Source organism: Chionomys nivalis, chromosome 18, assembly GCF_950005125.1.
Source record: "Chionomys nivalis chromosome 18, mChiNiv1.1, whole genome shotgun sequence".
Lineage (NCBI taxonomy): Eukaryota > Metazoa > Chordata > Mammalia > Rodentia > Cricetidae > Chionomys > Chionomys nivalis.
Window position 1 is genome coordinate 63,249,885 of NC_080103.1, and position 24,130 is coordinate 63,274,014.

The following is a 24,130-nucleotide window of genomic DNA, read 5'->3' on the forward strand; positions in this document are numbered from 1 at the left end:
CAGGCTCCAAGACCACAGAGAAACCCTGTCTCGAAAAACCAAAAAAAAATTGCCAAACCGTGATTTTTCTCTGAAAAAATCCTAAGGGGAAAGTCTTCTCTTTTTTGAACTTTACCCAGTTTTATTGCAGTGACCATACCTAAAGCAGTAAAGTAAAAGGCATATAAAGAGTCAGAGTCTCCAGGCTACCAGCAAAATGAAAGTGTAACCCCTTACAGTAAACCCTATGAGCCATGAATGCAGTTTTGTTTATGAGAAATGAGATTCTGAGTGTGGTAATGTACCCCCCAGTGCCTGGGACATAGGGAGATCTGAAATTCACGGCTAGCCTTGGCAAGGAGTGAGTTCCAGACTAGCCTCAGCTACATTAACATCTTTTTATTTTACTTTTTAACACAATTCACAAATAAATCCTACATAATAGCAGAGGGATCCAACATGCCTAACCCTGGCCACCATCATTTATCCGCGAAGAATAATATTTAAGATGCAGGCTATACTTATCTTACCATTCATGTATTTTGTGGCAGAACACATACAAATATCAGCACCCAGAGCCAAAGGTCGCTGAAAGAAAAAAGAAAAAAAAAACCAGACATTTTTACTTGAAATGAGAAACCATCTGAAGGGCGCTGTTCCATCTGTTGCCTCAGATCCCAGTGGCATCTATCTCGACCCTGCTGTGTGAGAATCTATACATTTTCACTTTTTCTAAGACCTTGAGTCTGCCTGTCCATATCCTTCTACCAAAGAAGCATTCCAAAGAAAAAAAGAAAACAAAATCAAACAAAAATAGACTAGGCTCAGACTCTGAAGGTGCAGCTTCCATGGAAACAGGAGGCAGGCTCAGGCCAAGTCTCCCTACACTTTCCTTTATATGGTCAAAGAGGCAAGGAAGCCAGGTAACCTCTCTTCACTGCTACAAAGGATTTCGTTACTTCTGAGATGCATAGACTCTGAGAATCCATCCACCATGTTCCTGTCCGTAGGGTCTATTCTTATTAATATGGCCTGGTGAATGTGTTAACGCCTATGTTTGGGGTTCACTGTTCCCAACAAAGCTCCAAGGACATAGTAACAGTTTTAAAACTATATTAACTAATTCAAAAACAGATCCAAATCTGATTATTTTTCTAATCAATAATAGTTATATTTTGATATGTAACTATTTTGAGTTTGATAATGATTTTATTATAAAGTAGTCCTTTCTTTTCTTTTTTCTTTTTTGATTTTCGAGACAGGGTTTCTCCGTAGCTTTTTTTGGTTCCTGTCCTGGAACTAGCTCTTCTAGACCAGGCTGGCCTTGAACTCACAGAGATCCGCCTGCCTCTGCCTCCTGAATGCTGGGATTAAAGGCGTGCGCCACCACTGCCTGGCAGTCCTTTCTTTTCTAATTACAGAAAACTATGTAGATTTTTGATCACAGCAAAAAGCCTTCCTTTCATTTACCTGGAAATATGCAGACATGAAAGTGTTATCTACAACCAAAATGATGTCTCCATGCTTGTGGACGATGCGTGCACAGTCTTCAATGTCAGTCATCTTCAAGGTTGGGTTTGTGGGTGTTTCAATCCAAACAAGCTACAGTAATTCAGCAAACAACAGTATGTAAAAATATACCACACATGTATACATCTCACATACCACAACATAGAAGGTTACTACTTCCCATGCTGGAAAGAGATAATGAAGGTGGAATAGTCAGGTTTGAATCCTAGCTAAATTTCTGATGGGCAATTGTTTGTAAATTCCCTTCTGTCTTCCGCAAGTCCTCTTCTGCCTAAAATGGTTGGTAATATTTACCTTAAAAAACAAAGACATGGTGTCTGAAGCTTCTGTTCTCAAAGACAAATAATATAGATTGTTGCTGTGGGACAATGGTCTTGTACCCTGAAAGATTTGTCACTTGTATTGTTTTAGTGAAATGCTGATTGGCCAGTAGCCAGGCGGGGAAACAGGAACAGGAGAATTCTAGGGTCAGTCTGCAATGGTCTCCCAAACACAGTGGAAGCAAGATGAGAAGGCCTCACTGATAAAAGGCACCAAGCCACTTGGCTAACACAGACAAGCATTATGGGCTAATATAAGATGTAAGTGTTAGTTAATAAGAAAGCCTGAGCTATTAGGCCAACCAGTTTATAACTAATGTAGACCTCTGTGTGTTTCTTTGGGACTGAACGACTGCGGGACCAGGTGGGACAGAAACTTCTGTCAACAGATTGTATAAAAATATATCCTTAGCCGGGCGATGGTGGCGCACGCCTTTAATCCCAACACTCGGGAGGCAGAGGCAGGCGGATCTCTGTGAGTTCGAGACCAGCCTGGTCTACAGAGCTAGTTCCAGGACAGGCTCCAAAGCTACAGAGAAACCCTGTCTCGAAAAACCAAAAAAAAAAAAAAAAATTTGACAACAGGGTCTGGAGAGATAGATCAGTAAAGAGCATTTATACATGAGAAGACCCGTGTTTGATTCCCAGCACCTACATGGTGATTCCCAACCATCTGCAATTCCAGTTCTAAAGGATCCATTGCCCTTCACAGGTAGCAGACATATATACATGGTACACATGTGTTCATGGAGACAAAATGCCCATACACATAAAATAAATAAATATAATATATATTACTTCAAAAGCAGAGCCTTATTTCAGAAGAAAACATTTTAATTCAAGAGACTAAAGGGCCAGCAAATAAAATTGTATTGACAAAATTTATCATACTCATGTTCTGCTTTCTTCCCTTAGGAAGTCTCAGACCAACTATTTGAATATGTCCTTTTTTCTCAAGCAATATAAAAGCACATGTTCCTTGAAAGCAAACTTTACTTAGTAAAAGCTGCCCCAGTGCTGATCTAGAAAGAATCCTTTGTGTGAAGGATTTCTACCTTTTAGCATTCACTGCTACATGAGCTGGGGTACAAGTTTAACAATTTTAATCCTTAATAGAGTTAGAAAGGTTCACTCACAAAAGACACTGGCCTTTCACTCCTGCAGAATTTAAATGAGGTCCCCAAATACCACATCTGCTATTCAGTCACAAATACCTTCCATGGCACACAAGCTTCTCAGAGCTGAGATCAAAGTCCCTGGACTGGGGAGGTCTATGTTCTTTGAACGATGCTATGCTTTGGTAGCTTGGTATGTTTGAGAACTATGTACTTTTGAATTTTAATTTTTTACAAAAAATAATGGGTGGAGCTGAGAGATTAAATCCACACTAGCTTCTAATATAATGCACATAAAAAATTTAAACTTATAGTTAGAACACTGATCTGCCCCTAAAGGACAGGTGCCCCTTTAAAAAGCCCATACCTCTCTTGCTGGGTGGTGGCGGCGCACGCCTTTAATCCCAGCACTTGGGAGGCAGAGGCAGGCGGATCTCTGTGAGTTCGAGGCCAGCCTGGTCTACAAGAGCTAGTTCCAGGACAGGCTCCAAAGCTACAGAGAAACCCTGTCTCGAAAAACAAAACAAAACAAAAGTCCACACCTCTCAACAACTCTCTCTGGAACAGTGTTAAGAAGCAGGCTGTGGCCAGACGGTGGTGGCGCACGCCTTTAATCCCAGCACTTGGGAGGCAGAGGCAGGCGGATCTCTGTGAGTTCGAGGCCAGCCTGGTCTACAAGAGCTAGTTCCAGGACAGGCTCCAAAACCACAGAGAAACCCTGTCTCGAAAAACCAAAAAACAAAACAAAACAAAAAAAAAAAAGAAGCAGGCTGTGCTGTGACTAACTGCAGTCCCAAGTTTATGGTATCTGGATCACTCAACCTCTCTGTTGTGTACACAATATTGAACTAAATCAGCTGGTGTGAAACTTCCTAAAAACCCTACCACACTTATAAAAGTCTGATATTTCCTTTGTTCTTGGGATTGATGTGGGGACTGACTTCAAAGAGGCTCCCCTGGCGCCCCCTCCATCCCTCTCCTGGTGGTCATCTATCCCTGTGTGTCTCTATCTGCCTCTATCCATGAAAACACAGGTCCCAAGGGAGAACAAAGGCATCAGATATCCTGGAGCTGAAGTTACAGGCAGTTATGGGCCAACCAATGTAGGTGCTGGGAACCAAACTCAAGTTCCTCCCCTCCAAGAGTTCTTAACCACTGAACCATCTTTCCAAGCCAGCCCACTCCAAGTTTTAAAGGGAAATCTCTCCTTCCTTTTACATCCCTGTAATGAGGTTTTTAATGTATTTACCATTTTCTGTCTAATACTCTTTTCTTCCCACATACCTCAAGAACCAGTTGGAATTCCACCTCAAAATTTGTATGTGCATTCTAGATAATTATGCTTTCAACCCACAGAGACTCTAACCCATGTCAATCTCAGTGTTTCCAACAGCTTCAATAAAATGTCATTTGGATTTAAATTACATCCTCTAGTGAAGGATATAACTAAAACATCATTGGGAAAACAGACAGAATCAAAAGTCAGCTGGTTACCTTGGTTTGTGGTGTAATTGCTGACTCTAGCAATTTGATTTGGGTACAATCCACAAAAGAAACCTTCAGTCCAAATTCAGGTGCCACCCTCCTGAAGTACCTGTTGGTGCCTGAGGCAGAACACAGTCAGATATTAAAGATAACCAGCAGAGAACATGACGTCAGGAAGTGTCCGCTCTCTGCAGACCTGTCCACTCCCAAAACGAAAAGACCCCTCTAAAAAAAATTGCAGCTGAAAGCAAGCTCAGTATAACTAAGTAGCATGGTTCTTTGACATACCCCAGAGTCAAATAAAACATACTTGATACCCACAAGTGGCAAGAAGCAGAACTATTTCCCAACCTTCCATTTCTCTACTCTTCCAACAAGGAGCAGCTTTCTGACAGAGTATCTTCTGCAGAGATCTCTGAACGAACAAGTATGTATGTTTATGTTCAAGACAGGGACTTGGTGCCAGCGGTCCCAACTGATACATCTACAACACAATTCCTGCTCTCGGGGCTCAGGAATCATTACAGAAGGGTGGGGATAGTAAGACTCCGAGGAACAGGAAGCTTGCTGTGAGATTCCTAGAAATGTTGAGAGCATAAACTCATGGAGTCTCATCAGCGTGGCTCCCTAACCAATGCCTGAACAACAGTGAAACCAATGGACACGTTAACACAGGAAGGGGAAAACCAAAGAGGCCTCAGCCTTAGACAAAGAACTACAGACAACTGGAGAATTCTGAGGATGGGAGAAATGGTCTCCCCCAGAGAAGAGCCCCCCCCCCCGGTACCTGGAACCATAAACATACACTTAACATTATCTGGACTGAGCAATTTGTATTTACGTATTTAGGAATATACACATATACACATACATATATACATGCATATATATGTAACAATAAGCAAAGAAAAAGAGACCATGAATTTGAGAGAGTACGGGCGAAGGGTTGTATGTGTACATGAAGGGAGGAAAAGGAAAATGATGTAATTATAATTTTTTAAAAAAGGTATGAAAAAAGACAGAGTCTCCCTGTAGCCCAGTTGACATGAAACTGCTCGCTATACAGTCCAACCTGGCCAACTCATGGCAATTCTGCCTTAGCCTCCTGAATGATAGGATCACAGGCACGAGCAACTGTTAGCAGTTTCTTCATAGCACTCAAGTCTAAAGACATCGCTAAAGAGACGCACAGGTTAAAGACTCTGGCCACCGAGCACGGCAACCCACATGATGAAAGGAGAGGACTGGCTCTTGAGAATTGTTCCGTGATGCTCATTGGTAGCATGTGGCATTACAACATGCCTGGTCCAGAGCGTATATGTTGTGTGTTCAGAACCAAGGCTGTGGTGTGTCTGAAGCTGATCAAGTCCTATATCCTTGTTTCAACCCTTTTTTTATTTTTGGTTTTTCGAGACAGGGTTTCTCTGTGTAGCTTTGGAGCCTTTCCTGGAACTCACTCTGTAGACCAGGCTGGCCTCGAACTCAAGGAGATCCGTCTGCCTCTGCCTCCCGAGTGCTGAGATTGAAGGTGTGTGCCACTACCACCCAGTCCCCTTGATCCAACTCTTAAAACACAATTCTTATCAAATAAGCTCTCATAGGCACTTCTAGAATATGGAATCTGAAACCCACGGAGGTTCCTGCCACACCTTAAAAAGAACACAGTCCCCAAAACTGGCAACGGCGCCCACGTAGTTCAAGGCTCGTTGCTATATTTGTACCAGCTGGCGCACACTGGGCACGAGAGGGCACCTACCTCCATATACTTCATCAATGCAAATGACTTCATCTCCGGCTTTTAACAGATGGGTAATCGTTGTGGTGGCAGCTAGGCCCGAAGCAAAGGCCAAACCTACCGAAACAAAGCAAATTAAAATAGGCTAAAATAAAACAAAACAAAAACCCCAAAATCTTAGCAACAAACTAGTACCACCTGCACGCACCATGGTTTCCCAGGCTGACTGAGCCACTGCTGCTCATGAGAGGTTCTCTACCCATTTCTGTTTTCACACACACACACACACACACACACACACACACACACACACACAATGAAACTTTCTCTCTTCACTATTCTGATCATTCAGCATCATTTATACTGAAAACACAAAGATGGCTTAACCAGAACTCACTCCCAGAAAGAGGTCCTGGGAGTGACTTCCTTTTCTCTGACAGCGTATTATCAAGGGTTTCGATTTGGCAGCCGAGCCATAGTGATGGCCTGAGGTGAAGGGAGCAATACTCTGCCTTGCTGCTCTGTCCCTATTTACTGCTCACCGGTGAGAACACACGTGTATATAAAGCTGGAAAACAAAGACAAAGGATGCGCTGTTTGAGGAAAACGGGAGTTTGGGATGAGACTATCTCTGTTTCCTACTTTCTGTGCTTCTTTGTTCCCTACACCGTAGAAGCGAGTCTCTTACAGTGTTTAGCCCCGTCCAGAGCAGCCACTGCTTTTTCCAAAGAGTTCCTTGTGGGATTTCCAGATCGGCCATATACAAAACCCTAAAAATAAGAAGAGGAGGAGGAAGTATTCATCATCTTAGAGCTCTTATCAGAGCCTGATAAAAACATGGTCACAACCGCAGATCAATCCCACCATAGTGACTTGCTATGACCTAGCCATGGAGTATTTTGACATAAGACGTAAGTGTGTCATTGTTGTGACTATAGATCTGCTCTTTGCGCACTGGATCTGGAACTCCAGTTTCAAAGGATTTGATGCCCTCTTCTGGCCTCCACAGGCAATGTGGTACACAGACATGCAAGCGGACAAAACACCTACACACATGAAATAAAAATGAGCAAGAATAGTGTACCTACACGGGTTAGAAGAATGTGCCTGTCACTTCCTAGCTTAGTACTAGTAGATAAATGCCTTGATATTCTAACAGGCAACGTCTAGTTGCAAAACTGTAAGGATGAAATGGAGTAAGGCATAAATTCCCTGTCTATCCCTTGATGTGTGCTAACCACTAGGTAGGTGGTAGCCCTTAATGTGGGCATGACATTGCAATTATGTCAGCCTCACCCTTCCCTTATAAGGAGGGACATATTAGGAAAAGGAAACTGCATGACTCTAACCTGTGCTTCTCTTCCCAAGATGTAAGTGATGCAGCTTCATTTTAGCACGCAAGAGGGTAAGACGAGTCATTCAGGTGCTCAGGGTTCAGATCTTAACCCCATAAAAATGACCCAAAACAAAAGGAGGAAGCAATTCTCAGTGAACATCCTCCATGAGTTGCTTCATAAAACCTTGTGTCAGGCTTCCTTTATACTTAAGATTCGTCTAATCCCTTTATTTAGCCTGATGACCTACTTGAAGAAAAGCAGAGCCAAATGTTGTAAGACCTGGGGAATGTGACTTAAGAGGCAATCCTATGAGCCAACACGTGCCTGCAATCCCAGCAAAGGCAAAGTCGGATCCGTGAGTTCAAGGCCAGCCTGGGCTACTTAGAGTCAGGCTGTCCTGAACAAGCAAAAACATCCTACACTTTTCTCCCCTTGGCTCGTACAGCACGTCACTACTTACAACCTTGTTTTGGACCCAGAAATTTCTAGTATTAGTAATAATAATTTTAAAAGTTTTCCCCTGTATAGATAAACTGGGCACACAGAGTTCACAGGGCTCCAGCTGTCTGCAACACCTACCACAGTCCCTGGCTGCTAAACTCACCAAACCTCCTCTAAAATTCTTGGTTCCTAGAACAGCCCCAGGCTTCCATAAATATTCATGAGCAGGCAGATGTCTACCATGGGGTAGGAGAGCTAATTTCATCGGCAGATTACCTTGTGCATTCCATGGCTTTTTAAATAGAACTAAAGATTTCTGATAATTCTCAAGGTTGCAATGCTATTATTTTTTGGAGAGTCTGAGCACAGACTGGATTTAACCATACCTGCTTGCTCTCCGAACCATTTAAACATCAATACCATACCCGAATACTCAATTTCTACACACTGTTCCATACAGGCAGCCAACAGGCCTACAGAAGAGACCCCACCACTTGTTTGGAGAGGGTGGTGCATGTGTTTTGAGTGCAAATTACTAGTTAGGAGTATCCTCGCCTGCTACAGTGATGCCCTTGGAACTCTGACTCACAGAACAAGGGCCGTTTGTAAGAACTTTACCTGACTTACAACACACAGAGGTAGTTTCCAGAGCAGTCAAGACCCAGCAATTACTTTACTGACTGTTATCCTCTGAACCTTGGGCGAGTTTTAATACACCAAGAAGGAAGATGCCATGAGATTTGCATCTTACAGGCTTTACTGGTGGCTTGTGTTTGAGTCTGGGTCAGTTTCCTTTTCTATAAAAAGGGTTTAGCACCTACCCTCTCTGACCTAGCTGTTGTAGTCAAATGGAAATAGCAAGACATGAGGACTGCAAACACCAAAGTACTTCTGAGTAATGAGTGTGTACCACAGAGTTTATACCTGCAGCAGCTACTGTGCTGTGTTCTGTCATTATCCCCGTTTACAGGGTCAGCTCAAGGCTGGGGTGGCTTAAATAGCTTCCTCCAGGTAACCTAGCAGAAGAGCTGATGCAAGAATCAAACCCCCTGTACTCATAATCACAGCCTAGATGAGTGGTTCTCAGCTTGGTGTGGTGCACCCCCAACCGTTAAATTATTTTTGTTGCTATTTCATAACTGCAATTTTGCTAATATTATGAACTTCAAAGTAAGTACCTGATATGCAACCCCTGTGAAAGGCTCACTGTGGCCCACATGTTGAGAACCCCTCTCCTGGATGATGAAATGGTTTGAACTATTGCTCAGCACAGCTATAATGCAGCCCCATGCAGCCATGTGCAGAAGAGAGGGGTTCAAGATAAATTAAAGCCTAGCTTCATTGCTCAGGAGCCTCGGTAACCATAGGTTACCATAGTGCTGGTAATCCTATATCTCAGTTATCTCAATCTGAACACTGAGACCTTAGCTCGGGCTAGATTCCTTCTTGTTAACACTGGATGAAACTACATATAACACATAGACTCTAGGTATGCATTTGGTGTGTAAGTATTCAAGAGCTATTAACTGAACACTTATTGGAACTGATCTTAACTCTCTAGGACTTTCATTATTTAGTGTGTGCATTTGAGTGTGAGTGTGTTTAAGTGTGAGTGTGTGGGTGTAGCTCAGAGAACAACTACAGGAGCTGGTTCTCTCCTTCCACCATATGGATTACGGAATTGAACTAAGGTGGTCACATTTGGTGACAAGCACCTTTACCTGCTCTGATAAAACACCATGACCAAAAGCAATCTGGGGAAGAAAGGGTTCATCATGGAAAGCCCTTAGGGCAGGAACCTGGAGGCAAGAGCTGATGGGGACGTGCTGCTTACTGGCTTGTTCACGGGGCTTTCTAATAGAACTCAGGATCACCAGTTTGGGAGTGGAGAGGGGTCCCCAACTCACAATGTGCTGAGCCCTCCCTCGTCAATCACTAATTAAGAAAATGCCCTACTGGTCTGCTTGCTTACAGCCTTATCTTCTGAAGGCACTTTCTCAGTTGATGTTCCCCTCCTCTCAGATGACTATAGCTTGTGTCAAATTGATATAAAACTTGTCAGCACACCTGCTGAGCCCCCTCGCCAGCCCAGGGCCTCCATTTTTCAAAAGAGGACTGGCTACAGGCAGCTTTATTGCTACAGAATTTACCAATTTACAACTCTGATTTTTAACTTAAAATCGCAGAGACCACCCACGAGTCCCGAGTGTTTCCGCAGTCCGCCCAGCCCGCCCGACCCGCCCTGCCACTCACAGAGGACTGGCCCGGCGAGTCCTGCTTGAAAGTGGTGGCCAGCGAGATGGGCAGCACCACGGCGCGTGAATTCCACTGCTCGGGCTCCTGTCCCACGTGGATGGCCTGCGTGGCAAAGTGCTGGAAGCTGGGCAGGAAGCCGCTCGGGGATGCGTTCTTTTGCATGCTGGGGTCTGAGAGAGGAGGACTTTGCTCAGTATGTGATCTCCTGGAGCCTTTCGGAGATTCGCGTTTATATCCAGGGCGGGGCGGGGCCGACGCAGCCAACTAACGCTGGTCCCGAAGCAAAGCCATTGCCCATTGGCCGACACGGAGGTGTTGCCCGGAGTGTCCCTGCCCCGCCTCCCAGTTGCGCAGAGCAGCGCCCACGTAGTGAGCAGACTGGAACAGCACGCTGCAGCAGAGTCCAGATCTAGCACCCTTTGTCCGCAGGGTAGAGACGCAGGTGCGGGCCTCCTCCGGCCACCAGCCACCATGCGGGACCCTGAGTGCTGGAGTCGTGCAGGGATGAACTTCAGTCGTCCGGTCTACTCGGATCCGGGGACCTCTGGAGCTGATTCCCCAGCGACTGCGACCCTACCCTCGCCTAGATCAGGCTTCAAGGCGGAAGTTTTGCTCCCAAAAGACACAGCCTTAACCTAATTTTACACCATGTCAGGGAACTGGGGAGTTTAAGGCGTTTCCGTCTTGGAACTCTAACCTAAAACTCTGAAACACTGTAGAACAAATTTAAAAGGCATTAAGGAACGAACAATATTTTAAAAAGCAAACGGTTTACTCTATGAAGAGCAAACACAGTCGATTTGCTTTTCAAATTAGCTTCAGAGACATCCTCCAGCACCCAGTGTGAGCTACTGGAGGCCAAGTGAAACCGTGCCCACAGGGAAGGGGATTGTCTCTAAAACACAAATGGTTCTTAAAGTCTGCGCCATCTCTACAGCCTTGTGCTACATCTTGATGCGACCGCTCAGAACAGGTGAAGGCAGAAGATCCTGAAACAGTTCAGATTCCGTTTCTAGGTAGAGCTGATAAACCCTGGGTTGCACAAAATGAACGTTTTCTATTTATCTGTGTACACTCTGTTGAGTGTGCAGGTGCAGAGGAACGTGTGGTCAGGGAGAGTTTTCTGGAGTCAGTCACTACCGCCCTGAGGAGGCAAAATCTGCACTGCTTGCTCAGGCTAGCCCGCCCGGGAGCTTCGGCTGACTCTCCTATCTCTACCTCCTACAGTGGGAGTGCTGTGATTACATATGATGTACAGCCCGCAAAGGTGGATGGAAGGGATTGGACAGAGGATCAGGCTGTGCTGCAAGCAGTTACCCACCGAGCCATCTTCCCACCTGATTTTCTCTAGTTTAACTGTCATAGAGAGTTCTTTGAAGAGTGGCCCCTATGCAGACCCTCTAGATAAGCCCTCTGATAAAAGGGGGCTGTGGGTGGCAACACAAGATCTAAATTTCTCTGTTCACTTGATTGTGAATTCCCCTTCCACTCAGGAGTGTCTCTCTCAGGCCTCATCTTACGTGTGTACAAAAGTGAACAGGAGTGACTACATGCCTCTCAGCTAGAATGATGGAAACCATCCTAACAACCCATCCATCCTTCAAGCTCAGAGAGAGCTGTGACAGACTCATGAAGTGGCCAATGAGCAGAAGAGTTGAAGAGACCGGACATGACCGTTCCCAAGACAGCAAAGGAAACTGCAAAACCGTGTGTGGATTCAGGAGTGCACCCTGTGCTGCACTACTTTACACATGCGTATGGTTTGACATCTGAAACAATTGTGGTAGCAGAAACCGTAAGTCTACAGGGGAAAATAAATTCCTTTACATTTCATATGCATAAAGTAAAATTTTATTTTCTTTTGCTCTTTTTTTTTTTTGACAGGGTCTTGCACTAGCCCTTGCAGACCTCAAACTCATGGTAATCCCATGGCATCCAACTAGAAGAACCTTCTCTGAGTGAATGGGAGATGGCCACTTTTCTAAAGGAAAGTCAGCCAGTGTCCTCCGAATGCTGACTTTCCTTTAGAGCAGCTTATGAACAGCATCTTGAAATCAGCAATACTGCTAAGCCATGGAGTCTTCTCGGGAATGAGATACGGGAAGGACACCCGTTCTTTTCTTACTTTGTTTTTGTGGTTGCTGTATGTTGTGAGACAAGGTCTCAAGTTTCTCAAAGCTCGCCCTGTAGCCGAGGATGATGTGGAAGTTGCCCCTCCCACTTTCAATGTGCACCACCCTTAGTCTATGTGGTGCTGGAGACGGAGCCCAAGGCTTCCTGCATGCTAGGCAAGCACTCTTCTGCGCCACATCTCCAGTCCCATCTATATATTTTTTTAAACAGTAGGAAAAGAAAATTTGCATTTAAAAAAGGAAGTGATAAAAAATAGCCATCTTTTGAGACTAAGAAAGTTGAACAACTTAGCCAGCGGCTGATTACGGGGAAGGGAAGTGACTCGTGCATAGCAGCGGTGGAGGGAGAATCCGGAGGAGTTTAAAGTCATCCTCAGGTAACTACCTAAGTTCCAGGCCAGCCTGGGCTACATGAGACCCTGTCTCAAACCAGAAAAGAGAACCCAGGGTAGCACGCGCCTTTAATCCCAGCACTCAGCAGGCAGAGGCAGTAGGATCTCTGGGTGTTTGAAACCACCCTGGTCTGCAGAGTGAGTTCCAGGACAGCCAGGTGGGGAGGAGCCGTTCCACTGCATAGAGAATGCTGGCCTTGAGTCCAGTATCCCTGCCTGGCTTTCCAAGTGCTGGGGTGACAGTACCCTGAACTGGGTACACTGCCAGCCATTTCCTCTCTGAGTGGCAATGCCACCATCCTGGGTTTGGGTCATTCTCTTTTAAATCACCACGCCAGAATCCCTTCATTTCTGCTTGCCATCTTTACAGAGAAAGTGATCCCAGCAGCATCCAAGCTTCCCCAGATCCCTGGGTGCTTTTCTTCTAAGGACAGACAGGTATATGTTCACAGCAGTAATTACATCACGGAAGCCATTGCTAGGGCTCTAGAATTAGTGTGGCTTCCAAAGATGCCTTTGGTGGAAGCCTGGTTCCTTGAATGATGTGCCCTTTAAGAGGCAGGGCTAAAAGGGAGGTAACTGGGTCACTTGGGGAGGAGGGGTGCTGCCCAGAAGAGAAGCAAAGAGACTTTCTTCTTTGTCCCTAGGTCTTGGACTTGCTCTTGGCCTTGATGTGTAATGTTTCTCACACACATGCTGCCCACCTATGCAATGCAGTCTGTTTTTAGCAGACTGGTCCACACCCCTGCTGTGCCCATGAGGTCAATAAGTACCCAGCCTCGGGTATTCCATTACAGCCTTAGAAAACAGACCATCCTAGCTGCCTTATATGGAGACTAGTCTGAGAATTCTGCCAAAACCATTTCCCCAGGAACACAGCCTGAGGGGAGTGTCTGACCTTCACACCCTGTCCTTCTGATCTGTTCTTTGCCAGGAGTTAATGTGTGCTCAGGACTGATCCTTTTTTTGGCTCATTTTGCATGTAGAGTCAGAATAATTTTCCAATTTTTTTGTGTGTGCCTTTTGTGTGGTTTTGTTGTTGCTGCTGTAATGGATCTGCAACAGGCCACGAGGAGAGACAGAAGATGGCCAAAGAAGACAGAAGACAAATGGGCATGCCACAAAACCACGCCTCAAGCCCCCCAAAGGCCGCTGTGGGCAGTGGGTCCCAAGAGCAGTCAGTCCCAGGCAGGGATGGCGCAGTTCCCCTGGTGGCTGCAGCAGGCCACGCCACGCGCTGGTCTGGGCAGGGAGCCAAACTGCAGGTGTGAGACAGAGGATAGGCATGCCATGCAGAGTGGGGTTGGATATTTATTTAGTGGATTATGGAAGGGAAGGGGGAGAAGGAGAAGAGGAGAGAGAGAGAGGGAAAGAGAGAGAGAAACAGAAGGGCAGAAGGGGAGAATGAAGAAAGGCTGCTACCTCTTGGGGGAGAGACGGAAAAGAGAGGGAGCTCAGGCTGGAAGCTGAAGATCAGCTTGCCTCAGTAGACAGGGGTGCAGGGATGGGTATGGCTTGTCTCTTAAAGGGACAGGCCAGATCATTACAGTTGTTTTTATCTTGAAAATACTCTCAAAGTCTGTCAAACAAAGAAAGAAATTCCGTGAGAGCTCTATCCCCAGCACTTTACATATACGTGGGGTGTGCCAAAATGACAGTGCTGAGCTGTCTTCATCTAGGCTCACTCATCCATCACTTACTTGCTTGCTCACCAACAACAATCATTCAGTCCCAAGTACAAACAAGTATGATGGCATGCCCTGAGTCAGGGCCATCACCATGTCCATTCTCCTAGCAGAGAGGGCTTTGAAAAGGAACCCACAGAACCACAGTGGGATCCTGCCATAAGCATCAGGTTCTACCCAGGTGAGGTCATTCTCCTTCACCTCTAATTCTGAGTTCTTCCTGGTCCGTGGTTTCATCTCCTACCCAGATTGTGCTGCACTCCTTCCCTCGCAGATGCCCACATCTGTTCACAGCTCTATGTGTATTATTATCCTCAAATATCCTTCCAAATGTCTCCCCAGCTGTCCTCTAGTTCTCTATATCTTAGTTCAAGCTTCTCTGCTGGTAAAATGTGTCTGAAACCTCTGTCCCCAGACTTGTACGACCTCCATAATGCTTATTGTACTTGCTTGTTTGAATGTGCCTTGCTTGGTTATATGTTCTGGAAAAGAAAAAAGAGGATATAAAGTTTATCTTCATGTCACTCACACCTAGCTCTGACTCCGACACAAGTACACTGATGAATAATATTTCCTAAGTGCCAGGATAAACGTTACGAAACTGAGGAGGTACTATGACTTGGTCTCTGTCCTTGGGAAGGCTGGAAGATAAATAGCAGAAGTGCACTGTGTTTCCCCATTGTTGACTTTTCTGTTTGTTTTTTAAGTGGCCCTGACATTTTACTGAGAAAATATCACCAACTGAACAATGTATGAGAATATTAGAGACTGAAGATACATCAGAGATCTGGCCAAGTTCAGAAAATGACTTTTTGGAACTAAAAATTGGATCACAGAAAGTAACAGATATGGCCAGCATAGTGGTGAATGCCTTTGATCCAAGCACTAAGGAGGCAGAGGTAGGTAGATCTCTGTGACTTTGAGGCCAGCCTGGTCTACAGTGAGGACCAGGTAGAGAGATCATATCACAGAAAACAAACAAACAAACAAAAAGACCAAACCAACAACAACAAAATCAAAAAGAGAAAGACATAGATAATGAAACCGCATAGACTACCCACAGTCAGAAGCCAAGGGAGAGTGGGCACAGCACAGCTGCTCCTGGCTCTGTCCCTTCTAATTGTCACTCACAATACAGAATACTGTTCCTTCCCGTGAATGAGACAGGACAGAAAGGCAAAGAAAACTAAGGGACCTGGGGGAGAGAGAGGAGTCCTCACCCCCAGAGTCTGGCTGAAGTCTCTGTCTCACCAGCTGAGAGTCAAGAACTCCAATAAAGGAAATATTTGCTGTGGCATTTGACTGTACAGAGAAAATACGGCTCTTAGCAGTGGTGTTTTTGTGAGAATGTTGACAGCGCAGAAAAGAATGCTAAAGGCCTGAGTGTATTCTACCAACCATGGCCATTTCCTTTCCCAGCGGCACACCTGAAGTTGTCTTGGGCTTTTACAGTAAGTCCCACATGGTAAAGGCAGGTCCTCACCCGTGTGCAACCTTAAGATAAAATCACCTAATTGTAGTTAACTCAGAATTAAAAACAGCATCCAATTAAATTAAGGGAGAAAAATACTTGTCCAACTACAAACTCTGTACAGCTCAGGAAATTTCTGTATAGTTAAAAAAGCCATTCTGAAGTCATGAAACTTTGCTTAGTATTTTACATTTTTAAAAAAGATTTATTTATTATGTATACAATGTTCTGCCTGAATGTGTGCCTGCAGGCCAGAAGAGGGCATGAGATCTCATTACAGTTGACTGTGAGTCACCATTTGGTTGCTGGGAATTGAACTCAGAAACCCTGGAAGAGCAGCCAGTGCTTTTAACCTCTGAGCCACATCTCCAGCCCCAGTATTTTACATTTTTACTGTCAATCACTTTTTTTTTTTTTTTGAAACAGGGTCTGTAAGTAGTCTAGGCTGACCTTGAGCTCACAGAGGTCCACCCACCTCTACTTCCCAAGTGCTGGGATCAAAGGGCGTGCACCACCACACCCACCTCAATTACATTTTATTCATTTATGTACCACAAATAGTTGTGATAAAGTTGAAACTAGAGAAATGTTAGGTTAAATCCTCTTTGACTTGTGCATGCGTCCTTTTGCCTGCACGCCGTTTTTCCTTATCAGCCAATATTGCCATATCTAGGTCTAATGTTATACTACACCCACACTTCATCTTACCAGACTGTAAACCCATCTAAGGTACCTCCAGAGCCCATTATAATCTCACTTATCACAAGAAGTAAAAAGGGCTTCTGGTGACCTTTTATGTAAAAGGTTAGAGCCACCAAAATGGCATGTGGTGATTGCTAAGACATCTAAGTGGGCGTTTCCTCTAGGAAGCTGACATCCACGTCCTCAGTATGTGTGCTTCTTTCCCTGGGTGCCTCTTCCTATGAACTCCAGCCCTGCCTCATTCTAGCTGCTCCTGAACCTCTTTTCTGCAGCAAAATCAAGGATTGATTATCTATCTCCCAGATGGAGGACCCTCCGAGGGAAGGGAACTTTCCAGGCTGTGGGGGTAGGGATGGGGAGGTAGGGGAATGAGGGGGTGGGGGCTGCAGGGCTGCTTCCAGCTGTGCCTCCTCTGAAGCAAACTTGTAAAATCAGCAGCAAAGAAAACCACTCCATTTAAAGAGTGTCAAGGTAATTTCATCCAATTGAACTTCAGCACTATTGAGTTCCTACCTAGTGCAATGTTCTTTTTTACTAACAGGCCTGAAGCTAGGCCTGGAAGACTGAATCCTGTCTGTGCTGTAAAGCAAGTTCAAGCCCTTTTGGAAAATTTAGTGAGGCCCTGCGTCAAAATAAAAACCAAAGCCGGGTGATGGTGGCGCACACCTTTAATCCCAGCACTTGGGAGGCAGAGGCAGGCGGATCTCTGTGAGTTCGAGACCAGCCTGGTCTACAAGAGCTAGTTCCAGGACAGGCTCCAAAGCCACAGAGAAACCCTGTCTCGAAAAACCAAAAAAAAAAAAAAAAAAAAAAAAAAAAAAAAAAGAATCAATTCCAGGACAATCAACAGAATTTTCTAATAAGGTTGCCCAGAGAGAAGATACTATGTGGAGGTATTTCAACTTAGAAGGTTAAATAGTAGTGAATCAAGCTTAGAACTTGAGATAGGGAGAGCACGGCTCTTATGTGAACTATTTCAGGAGCCACCCTAGGGTTTAAAAGGAAAAGAAGCTAGGCAGTGGTGGCACATGCCTTTAATCCCAGCACTCGAAGGGGGGCAGAGACAGGCCAATCTCCAAGAGTTTGAGGACAGCCTGGTCTATCAGGTCTATCAAATGAGTTCCAGGACAGGCTCCAAAGCTAAAGCTACAGAGAAACCCTGTCTTGAAAACAAACACTCTTGGAAACCCTTTGAAAAATGTAAATTAAGGACTGATGATTGCTAAAATACTTAAATGTGTCCTTTTTTTTTTTTTTTTTTTTTTTTTTTTTTTGGTTTTTCGAGACAGGGTTTCTCTGTGGTCTTGGAGCCTGTCCTGGAACTAGCTCTTGTAGACCAGGCTGGTCTCGAACTCACAGAGATCCGCCTGCCTCTGCCTCCCAAGTGCTGGGATTAAAGGCGTGCGCCACCACCGCCCGGCTCCTTCACATACTTTAACTCTGACGTTTTTTCCAAATACACCCAATTAACAAATGTTTGAAAGTCTTCCCCTCCTGGTTTAATGAACAGCCTTTAAATTCCAAAGTCAGAATTCCTCCAAGATTACCCTTCAAAAACTAAATTTACCTCTCTTTTCCTGTAACCTGGCTATCTTTCCTCCACTACAGCCTTCTACCAGCACAGGTTAGGTACCCAGAGACTCAGCAAATGTTTACTGAGCGTTCAGCGCAGCTCAGTGATGTCACATCCGGCGTGCCCCGGTGTCTTTCCACCTCTTAGGGAGGTTCTTTAACCTGAGGGTTTAAGCCATAGTTTGCAACTGTCGTCAACCTCTTTCTTTGCAGGCCAAAGCCCTGGAGCACCAGGTCAGAGCTCTGAGTCCGGGTCTCTAGCCGCAGGGCCGGGCTCGGGGTGGAACCCTGTGCTAGGGGAGCGGGGCGCCGCCCGGACAAAGGCGCGAGCGCAGGCGGGCCCCGCTAACCCACCGCGGCGTCTTCTCCGGAGCTCTCGCGAGAGGAGACGGGGGAAGATGGCCGCGCCGGGTCTTTCCGTGTGAGGAGGCGGCTTCGGCGGCGCCCGGCGTCGTGTGGCCGCGGCTTTCTCGTCGCGGACGAGGGCCGCCGCCTCCGGGAGATGCGCGTGTGGCGGGTCCGCGGTCGCCCCGGGAGTTCATGCTGCGTGCGAGGGTCGCGGCCGCCTCTCTAATCGCCGGGCGCCGCCGCCGCCGCTGCTCCGGCTCGGCCCGCGGTGAGCCTCCCGGAGCCCGCCCCGCGCGCCGCGGCGGCGATGACCGGGGAGAAGATCCGCTCCCTGCGGAGGGACCACAAGCCCAGCAAAGAGGACGGGGACGTGCTGGAGCCCTGCGAGGAGGAGGCGACGGCCGCTCTCGGCGGCGCCTTCACCGGGGGCCGAAGCGGGGCGGGCGGCGGCGGCAAGGGCGGCAAGGCCTGCCATAAGATTTTCAGCCACCACCACCACCACCACCACCGGCTGCAGCTGAAGGCGCCCGCCGCGCCCAGCCCCGGAGCCCCGACCCCGCTGCAACACAACGCGGTGACCGCCACCTGCCCGACCCCTGCCTGCCTGGGCAGCAACCCCGCGGCTGTGGTCGCTGACGGAGGCAGCTGCCCCTCGCTCTATCCGGTGCACGAGTGCGTCTTCAAGGGGGACGTGAGGAGACTGTCCTCGCTCATCCGCACGCACAATATCGGACAGAAAGATAATCACGGTGAGCTCTGCCGGCCGGCTTTGCCCATTTTCGGTTCCCTGGTGTGTGTGGGGTTGACCGTCAGCCTCGGGATTCTGGGCTCCGGCCAGTGCACAGTGCACCGCAGCGGGGAAAACCCTCGAGTCTTTCAGCTTCATCGTGCCGGGGGTCAGGAGTTTGGGTCTTGTGGGTGCGGCTCAGAAGGAATGTTACCTTCATGTTACCCCCTCCCGAGCTTCTCAGGATAAGTTGCCTTGTCTCGGCGGCAGGCCTTTCGTGTGCCTAAAGTCAGGCTGTCTCACATCCAGGCAGGTCTTCTTGGTTTTCGGCATTGTCTTTACTGCCCCCACTTCCTTCTTGGAGCTTTAAATTTGAACATATATATTGTTGGTCTTAATCACCCATGCAGCTAGGTGTGAATTGTATTTGTCACCGTGTTTTGTGTGTGTGTATGGGGGGGGGGTGTTTGCTTTCAGGATACTTAAAACACTGGTTTTTGAAAGCCATACAGAAATGTGTCTGCGTTTGATTTCCCAAAGCGATTGAAGAGACTTGTCAGTAGCTGTTTTTTTTTTTTTTAATTGCCTTTTTCACACTAGGAATAATGTTTTACCTTGACTGAGGGTAAAGTCAGTACTGTAATTTTCATAATAAAGTCTTGTCTTTACAGCATGCTTGAGAAAGTATAGTTTATTTGATACTGGACGGTAGCTACTTTTGGTCACATCTTGTCAGCTGATTTTTTTCCTTTAAATAACAAGTTTTAAGATTGATTTGCATCCATTTTTGTTTCTCATGGTGCTGGGGATTGTACCTAATTTACAATTAATGTGTAATCGTAAATAGTTGAAACTAATGTGAATAGTAATTATTTTTCAACATTTTATTAACAGGCCATTTTAAACTTGTAATAGTTAGCAAATATTGTTGGCAGCTGTTTTTAACCTAACATGGAAGTTATAAAGCAAGCTGCTCAAAGTGGCATTGCATATTAGTGCAATACCACCTGTGAAATAAGCGCCCTGAATTTGGTTTGTAGGCTTCTTATCTAAAAGTAGAACAAAGATAGAAAATAAGTAAACACATATTCTCTTTCAGTTTTGTAGCTGACCTTGTTTCCTGAGTTCACAGTACTATAGTCATAATGCCACCACCATTAAATACCGAAAAAGTGCTCTGAAGCTGTTTCCAGGTCTTCATTTTTCTACTTTTTATTTAATTCTGTTGTAACAAGCACATCTGACTGCTGCTGAGAATTGTATCCTGACTTAAATAGTTGAGTTGTATTACTAATTTATTGGTTATTTGGAATTTAAATTTGGTGATTTAAATTTGGTCCACCAGTAACTGTGATTTATTGTTGCCTTTAAAATTTACCTTAACGTTGCTTTGAAAGTGTTCACAATGATCTCTTTGAGAGCTAATGCTCTTTAAGGTAAGGGATGAGCGGAATTCCCAGGACTACTGAGGTTGTTAGACTTCCAGTTCTGTGCTTAGCATCTGTAAGAGCTGACTTCTGTTCAGGTATTTAGACATGTATACCCTTACACTCCTGCTCTTTATGTACCACAATTCACTTTTTAAGTGGAATGTGTGTATTTTGTGTAGTTGCCTTTCTGTCACTTCTGATGATTGCCACCAGTGGCTCCTGCCAGTGAAAGTGGCTGTGCAGCCTCCTGCACACTCTCACTAAGGAAGAAGGCCACTGCTGTGCTCCCCTGTGCTCTTCTGTGCACCTTCTGTGGGCCTGTGTGTGGAGATCTGAGGACAGCTTAGAAGATCATGTCTCTCCTTCACTGTGTAGGTCCCAGAATTGAACTTAGGTTGTCTTTACGTACAGAGCCATCTTGCCTGCTACCTGTTCCATTCTTGGAATGCTACTTTTACTCAAGGTGCTTTGTGCCTGTCTTTGCTTCCACAACTCTGGGATTTCAAGCAGTGCCACCACACCCAATTTTCCTAAGGACTCGAACTCAGGTCCTCATGCTTATGTGGCAGGCGTTTTACCAGCTCAGTCCAGCTCTGTGCTTTTACTTTTTTTGTGTGTGTGTTTTTGTTTTTCAAGACAGGGTTTCTCTGTATAGCTTTGGAGTCTGTCCTGGCACTCGTTCTATAGACCAGACTGGCCTGGAACTCACATAGATCTGCCTGCCTCTGCCTCCCGAGTGCTGGGATTAAAGGGGTGCACCACTATTACCTGCTCTGTGTTTTGGTTTTTCGAGACAGGGTTTCTCTGTGGTTTTGGAGCCTGTCCTGGAACTAGCTCTTGTAGACCAGGCTGGACTTGAACTCACAGAGATTCGCCTGCCTCTGCCTCCCGAGTGCTGGGATTAAAGGCGTGCGCCACCAACGCCCGGCTCTGTTTGCTTTGTTTTGCAGTACAGTCCTTTAATGCATATTTCTCATTTAGTATTTACAATAGAAGTTAAAAAGCCCCAGTTTATTTTTTCGATTATTAGGAGTCTTGTATTCTTTATATAGGAGCCTATGGAAAGATCCTGTCACTAGATAGCTCTCAGTTTCTGTAGAATTTTTTTTGCATGTTTTTAAATTTCTTGGTGCGATGGCACAAATAAAAGCACTGGGTTTTCACCCCATGATAGCCCTTTAGTCAGTGCATCTTCTGTAGCCTTTTGTCATATGATGTGCTCTGTGAAAAGTTTAAGATGGTTTTCCTAGAGCCGGAGGCAGAGGCAGGCGGATCTCTGTGAGTTCGAGACCAGCCTGGTCTACAGAGCTAGTTCCAGGACAGGCTCCAAAGCCACAGAGAAACCCTGTCTCGAAAAAAACCAAAAAAAAAAAAAAAAGAAGATGGTTTTCCTAAAACATAGCAAATACTCCATGTTTTAGATAAGTAAATTAAAACTGTAGAAACTTGCTGTTCACGGAACCCTGATCTGTTCCCCTTCCCTGTGAGAACAGTGCAGTGGCTGTGCAGGCAGGGATGGCCTTGCACAGAAATTCCACAGCAGCACAGCCTCACAGTACAAGAACAAAACAGGGCTGAAGAAGTGGCACTGGGACTCAGGTCACTCCAGCACCCATATCTGTCCATTCACAGCCATCTGCAACACCTGAACATACTTGGTATATGTACACATACACGTGCTCATAAATAAAAATTAACAATTAAATATATTTTTAAAAAGACCTAAAGATGAAAAAGATTTGTATTTACTTATTAGAGATAAGGTTGCATTATATATAGCCTTGACTCTTCTGGGACTCGATATGTTGACCAGCTGGCCTCACTCATAAGGAGAGACCCACTGACTGTCTTCTGTCTCCCAAGTCCAAGTGCTGGTATGAAAGGCATGCACCACTATATCTGGCCTATTTTTGTTACTTTAGGTAGGGGCGTATGTGTGTCTGGACTGTCTACATGTGGATATGTGTGTGTGAATGCAGGTAGGTGCCGTTAGAGGCTAGAGGTTATTACAGTTGGGTGTGAGTAGCCTGGTATAGGTATAGGTGCTGGTACCCAAACTTGAGTTCTCTGGAAAAGCAGCAAGTGCTCTTAGCCACTGAACCACCTCTCTAGTCCTAGATAAAAACTTTTAATGGGGATTGGAGAGATGGCTCAGCGGTTAAGAACATGGACTGTTCTTCCGGAGGTCCTGAGTTCAATTCCCAGCAACCACATGGTGGCTCACAACCATCTGTAATGAGATCTGGTGCCCTCTTCTGGGGTGCAGGTATGCACACAGGCAGAACACTGTATACATAAATAAATAAATCTTTTAAAAAAACTTTTTAATGATGCCTTTCTCAAGTAATTTGGTGGTTTTCTCCTTATCCCTTCTTGCATTTATTTGTCTATCTATCAGTCACCTACTGATCCAGTTTTTGAGACAGGTCTCATTATGTAGTCCGAGCTCTGTCCTAACGGTTGAAATTTTCCTGCCTTAGACTCCCATACCCAAATTTGCAATTACTTTTCAAACAATGCTCTACAGTTAAGGTATTTAGTTTTGCTTTTATGATTGACCCTTTGTTTATGTGGAGAGCTTGTTGATGTCTACTCTGTCATTGCTTAAGTTTATTGTTGATTAGCTCCTTAGTTTGGATTAATTTTTAATAATTTTTTTGTTGTATACTGTTTTTTTTTTCTTGATGAGATGTTGGTCAAATACATCTGCTAAATAAGTTCAGAATTTTTGTATTCTGGGCTTAAACATTGCTTTAAAAGTTAAACATGGGCTGGGGAGATGGCTCAGTGGTTAAGAGCACTTGCTGCTCTTATGAAGGTCTAGAGTTTTTTATTTTTATTTTTTTTTTGATTTTTCGAGACAGGGTTTCTCTGTAGCTTTTGGTTCCTGTCCTGGAACTAGCTCTTGTAGACCAGGCTGTCCTCGAACTCACAGACATCCGCCTGCCTCTGCCTCCCGAGTGCTGGGATTAAAGGCATGCGCTACCACCGCCCGGCAGGTCTAGAGTTTTGTTCCCAGCATTTATGTTGGGTAGCTCATAGCTGCCTGCAAGTCTGGCTTTAGGTGATCTGATACCATGTTTTGGCTTCTGTAGGCATGCATACCTGCATGCACACACACAAATAAATAATGTAGAAATTTGAAAAACGAATAGTCTAGACTTTTATATTGAGTGTCAAGATTTTTTTGAGTCATGAGTAGTTTGGACTATTTATCTTTATTATAATAGACATTAAGTGATTTTACTATTCAGTACTTTAGAACTGAAAATGGTACAAATAGATTGAAGATTTGGTTTGGATTACACTTCCTGCTTGTTAAACATGGAGTTTTTTTTTTCTCCCTAAGTTAAGCGGCTCTTCCCAACTGTTAGTAACTTTGATGTGACCAACAGTAGTGAGAGTGCAGGAAGTAGTGTGAAGTGCTCTCCCTAACCTTTCATAGCTATGAGAAGTTGCTGGTAAATTTGAAG

General features: G+C 45.3%; 2 protein-coding genes across 2 annotated transcripts in view; one reads left to right on the plus strand and one right to left on the minus strand.

The window, feature by feature from the left end:
- Cth (cystathionine gamma-lyase) overlaps positions 1–10,403 on the minus strand; it is a 28,543-nt gene extending 18,140 nt beyond the window's left edge. Inside the window, exons 1-6 of the mRNA XM_057793665.1 lie at positions 10,196–10,403; positions 6,853–6,934; positions 6,186–6,281; positions 4,439–4,548; positions 1,450–1,581; positions 510–567 (exon numbers count right to left, since the gene is read on the minus strand). Of these exons, the coding sequence (XP_057649648.1) occupies positions 510–567; positions 1,450–1,581; positions 4,439–4,548; positions 6,186–6,281; positions 6,853–6,934; positions 10,196–10,360 (643 nt within the window). The 5' untranslated portion in view covers positions 10,361–10,403. The remainder of the gene's footprint in view (positions 1–509; positions 568–1,449; positions 1,582–4,438; positions 4,549–6,185; positions 6,282–6,852; positions 6,935–10,195) is intronic.
- A 7,906-nt stretch (positions 10,404–18,309) lies between these two features.
- Ankrd13c (ankyrin repeat domain 13C) overlaps positions 18,310–24,130 on the plus strand; it is a 48,746-nt gene continuing 42,925 nt past the window's right edge. The window contains exon 1 of the mRNA XM_057793620.1: positions 18,310–19,249. Within this exon, the coding sequence (XP_057649603.1) occupies positions 18,808–19,249 (442 nt within the window). The 5' untranslated portion in view covers positions 18,310–18,807. The remainder of the gene's footprint in view (positions 19,250–24,130) is intronic.